The 3,854-nt window shown below is 33.7% G+C and overlaps 1 protein-coding gene across 1 annotated transcript; it reads right to left on the bottom strand.

The window, feature by feature from the left end:
- Positions 1-1,496: 1,496 nt before the first annotated feature.
- On the bottom strand, positions 1,497-2,509 carry or64a1 (odorant receptor, family 64, subfamily A, member 1). The gene has a single exon (XM_056262604.1). The coding sequence runs from the start codon at positions 2,436-2,438 to the stop codon at positions 1,497-1,499; it is 942 nt and encodes a 313-aa protein (XP_056118579.1). The 5' UTR covers positions 2,439-2,509.
- Between the last annotated feature and the right edge of the window lie 1,345 nt (positions 2,510-3,854).

Below are 3,854 nucleotides of genomic sequence, written 5' to 3'. Positions count from 1 at the left end.
GTAAAATAAAGTGTTACCAAATATTTCAGTTAAATCAGTTAAACCAAATATTTCAGTTAAAAACATGTTTCAGTGGGGTGTTAATTTACAGGATTGCAAGTGAATGACAGTCATGTGTTAGTTTCAGAAGTCCTTGGGAAAGAAATAAGGTGTGAAAGGGCATTGTTCTGAAGTCAGGGGGTAATATTTGGAGATAGAATAAAGAGAAAAGTTGTGGCCATAGCGAACACTGTCAGACATCTATGTTGTAGTTTTACAGACTACAAGAGAAACCCATTTGTGACTCACTACAATATCTTGCCCAAATGATGCTTATGATTCCCATGCTAGTCGGGCCTGACAGGGTGGTATGGCTGTGACACTACCACATAAGAGACATGTTTTTACCGCTGTATATAATAATATATTTGTGTAGTTTTTAATGGTTTTACGTGTTCCCTTGTCCATTTTTAACTTCTCTTAAGAAATGTGTCTTTGTCTTTAATGAATATGGGACTCTACCTGGTCACAATCAAGACTTGTGCTGCTTTGATAGCTCCATTCAAGCAAATGTATTCATCCTACAAGTCCATGTATATACAATACCTAAGGACAGAATAATTAAAACAGGTATAGTTTTATAGGGTTTTTAATTATACATTTTTAATATAATGTAAATATTAAACTACCAAATGTAATCTGGTGACAGTACAGTACAGCAGCTACACTAATTATTTTCCATTTGGTTTTCTGTTTTATCTCGGGATGCCCATCCCGAAGTAACTAGAGAGTACGTCAGCTCCAGTTTGGATCCAGCCTCTTACGAAGACTTCAGATGCCCCAAACTTGAGAAGAGATTACCAACTCCTGCGAGGACTTCAGATGACGCAATCTCTGAATCAATATGCACCAATGCTACTTTTTTCCATATATTATAATCATTATGTCCACAACTCGTAATAATTACTTCAGTGAGCTCATTGTTTCTGCCTTAAATTCTGAATACATTACTTGGACATAGTCAGCTCTGATCATACTAAATTGTAATGGAGACGCATCCATTTTCTGTAAAGGTCCTTTGAAACTATATGTATTGTGAAAAGCGCTATACAAATAAATGTGAATTGAATTGAAATGTGAATTACTTAAAGCAAGAAAAAAAATTCCAGATTCAAACACAGTTGAGACAAAGCATGTTAATACAAATACCAGCAAAATATATTCATTTGCACCCATTAATATATTAAATTGAACAGGTTTGAGTAACAAGTAACAATAAGGAAATGTGCCATAAGTATTTTGTTGAATATTAAAGTGGAGATTGTTACAAAACATCAAGGAGATGTTGACTTGTTTTATGATGACATCAGAAGTATCTGTTACATGAGAAAATAATGTGCCTCATCTTGTAGCACTAAACAAATCATTTCAGAAAATTAAGTTTTATGATAAAAAAAAAACCTACTGTGATATCCAAGTAGCTTTTAAAAATGTAATTTTCTCCTTTAATTACTTATTCATGGGAAATGGGCAATTTTTGACCGTTGGAACAAGCATAAAATGTTTTTGCGAATATCTGGCAAATTTAACCCATAAATAAGAGGATTGAGAACAGGAGGAATAATCAGAAATTCCACTGAAAAAAATATACCCACAATCTTGTATTTGTCTGAATCATACCGACTTAGAGCAATGTCACAAAACGATGCTATAGAGTAGTTCAGAAAGCTTATAATGTGAGGAAGACATGTTTGTAATGCTTTCCCCCTAAATTCTTTGGAGCTTTTTTGACAAATGATCAAAATTCGGACATAAGTATATAAAATGAAGAAGGCAGGGAGAAAAACTGTCGTTGTTGAGACATAAAATCCAAGTATGTTGTTACTCAAAGTGGAAGTCCCACAAGAGAGCCGAACCACAGACCAGTTGGAACAGTACAGTCGAGCTATGTCAGTCCCACACAAAGGCAACCTGGCTGAGAAGAAAATAACAAGACCCATAGAAAATGCTGCATAAAGGGATGCTATTGCCATGTACGATGCTGTTACTTTTGAGGTCATAATTTTATGATATTTTAAAGGGTTGCATATGGCAACATATCTGTCATATGCCATCAGAGTTAATATTGTATATTCAGATATCGCAAAAGAATAAATTGTAAAAATCTGAACAAAACACGCTGGCCTAGAAATGGTATTTGTATCAGAAAGGAGATCAACCATTATCCTAGGGAAAAAACCAGCTGACCCATAGAGATCATTTACAGACAAGCAAAATATCAGGATGTACATTGGCTCATGAAGGGATCTCTCTTTAAACACCACAAACAAAATGATGACATTCAATAATATAATTGCTAAATAAACTGTAATTGTCAATATTAGGACGAAATATTTAATGTGAACAAACTCCTTGAACAAAGTAAAGTAAAAATATGAAGGCATGGTTCCATTTTCCATTTGCTGGTCAAAACAATGAAAATTGCCACATAAATAAATGTATAGATTCAGTTGTTGTCCGTTATTTGAAGAAAAAAACATTCAATAGTTTTTGATGAACTCTGTTCAGTCAAGTCTATAAATATTTTTTTAAGTAAAAATCAAGAGATGCTCATAATAGTGAAGAGAATAGTGAGAAGAACTGGTTGTTGCCTTTGATCTGAGGCAACTGCTGACTTTGCTGTAAGCGGTTACCGTAATATAACAGCCGCCTACACTATCTGGGGCACATAATACCAACAGAACACATGGGGATTGACCTCATTAGTTTAGCTATTCATTAAGTAAAAAAACAAAAATGGTGGTAATAGGTAATGTCTGTAAAAAATCCGGCATAAAACACAAGACATAAATTGTAAGTTCGCTGATTTTCAACCCGCTTTGAATTGTTACAGTGTTGGTAGTATATGTAAATGAACAATGTTAACTCTCTCTGGGTCGAGAAATTCCTGTTTTTTTTTGTTTTTGTTTTTTTTGTCTGCATGAACAGTGGTTGACAAAGGGTTTAACAAATTAACAAAACCAGTATTGTAGTACTTTGTAGTACTTTTAACCTGTTAAGCTGCAACCCCATTTTTGAAAAATCCCCAGATATAGCATACCCAAACTGAAACAGATACAGTTCATGAACCCTTTGTACTAAAAGCACAAGTAAGATCTAATTTGAAAGCTGACACCTGGAAGTTTATTGTAAATATAGAATTAATTATTGTTATATTGAAAAAAAAAATAGTTATGAATAGCTTCAAAGTTTTGTAAAGTTATTATACATTTATTTTTATGAAACATCTTCATGAAAATAAAATTGAAGTTGGCATTGTAGCAATCTAGAAATGCACTGCAGCTAAAGCCACATGTCTAACCATGTTATATTTAAAATCTGAAGATGATAAGTCTAAAACTCTGCATTTAGTTCAATGTTTTTCAAGATCATGTCATATGACTTTATTTTGATTACTCTAAAATGCAAACTGGTGTTTATTGTCATCTTATAAGCATCTATTCAGTCTATTGCCTCTATTGTTTTGTGATGCAAAAACGAGCCCCATTCAGTCTCAGTCTCCCCTGCACATATTCACACCTCTCCAGCCTGGTTATTGCTCTAAATATGCTTTTCTTTTGTCTGCATTATAATCACTAACGACTAGCAATTCACACTGTTTCAATCCCTCATTTCTTTTATAAAAGTTCTCACTTCACAGTGAAACTGTATCAAATGCCTTTTTTGAAAAAAGAAACATTTCAGTAAGCATTCTTATTTAGAAAAAATCATAAAAATGACAGCGAAGTTAGGTAACGTTAGCAGCCTAGCAGGTGCACAGAGCTAGCTAGCATGTTAGCTTAGCCCACCATCAATACACGACAATTTATGAGATT

Source organism: Rhinichthys klamathensis, unplaced genomic scaffold (assembly GCF_029890125.1).
Source record: "Rhinichthys klamathensis goyatoka isolate OS25496 unplaced genomic scaffold, OSU_Roscu_1.1 h1tg000194l_1, whole genome shotgun sequence".
In the NCBI taxonomy this organism is placed as follows: Eukaryota; Metazoa; Chordata; class Actinopteri; order Cypriniformes; family Leuciscidae; genus Rhinichthys; species Rhinichthys klamathensis.
The sequence above is the reverse complement of the archived record's forward strand: the minus strand, read 5'-3'. Positions and strand labels throughout refer to the sequence as shown.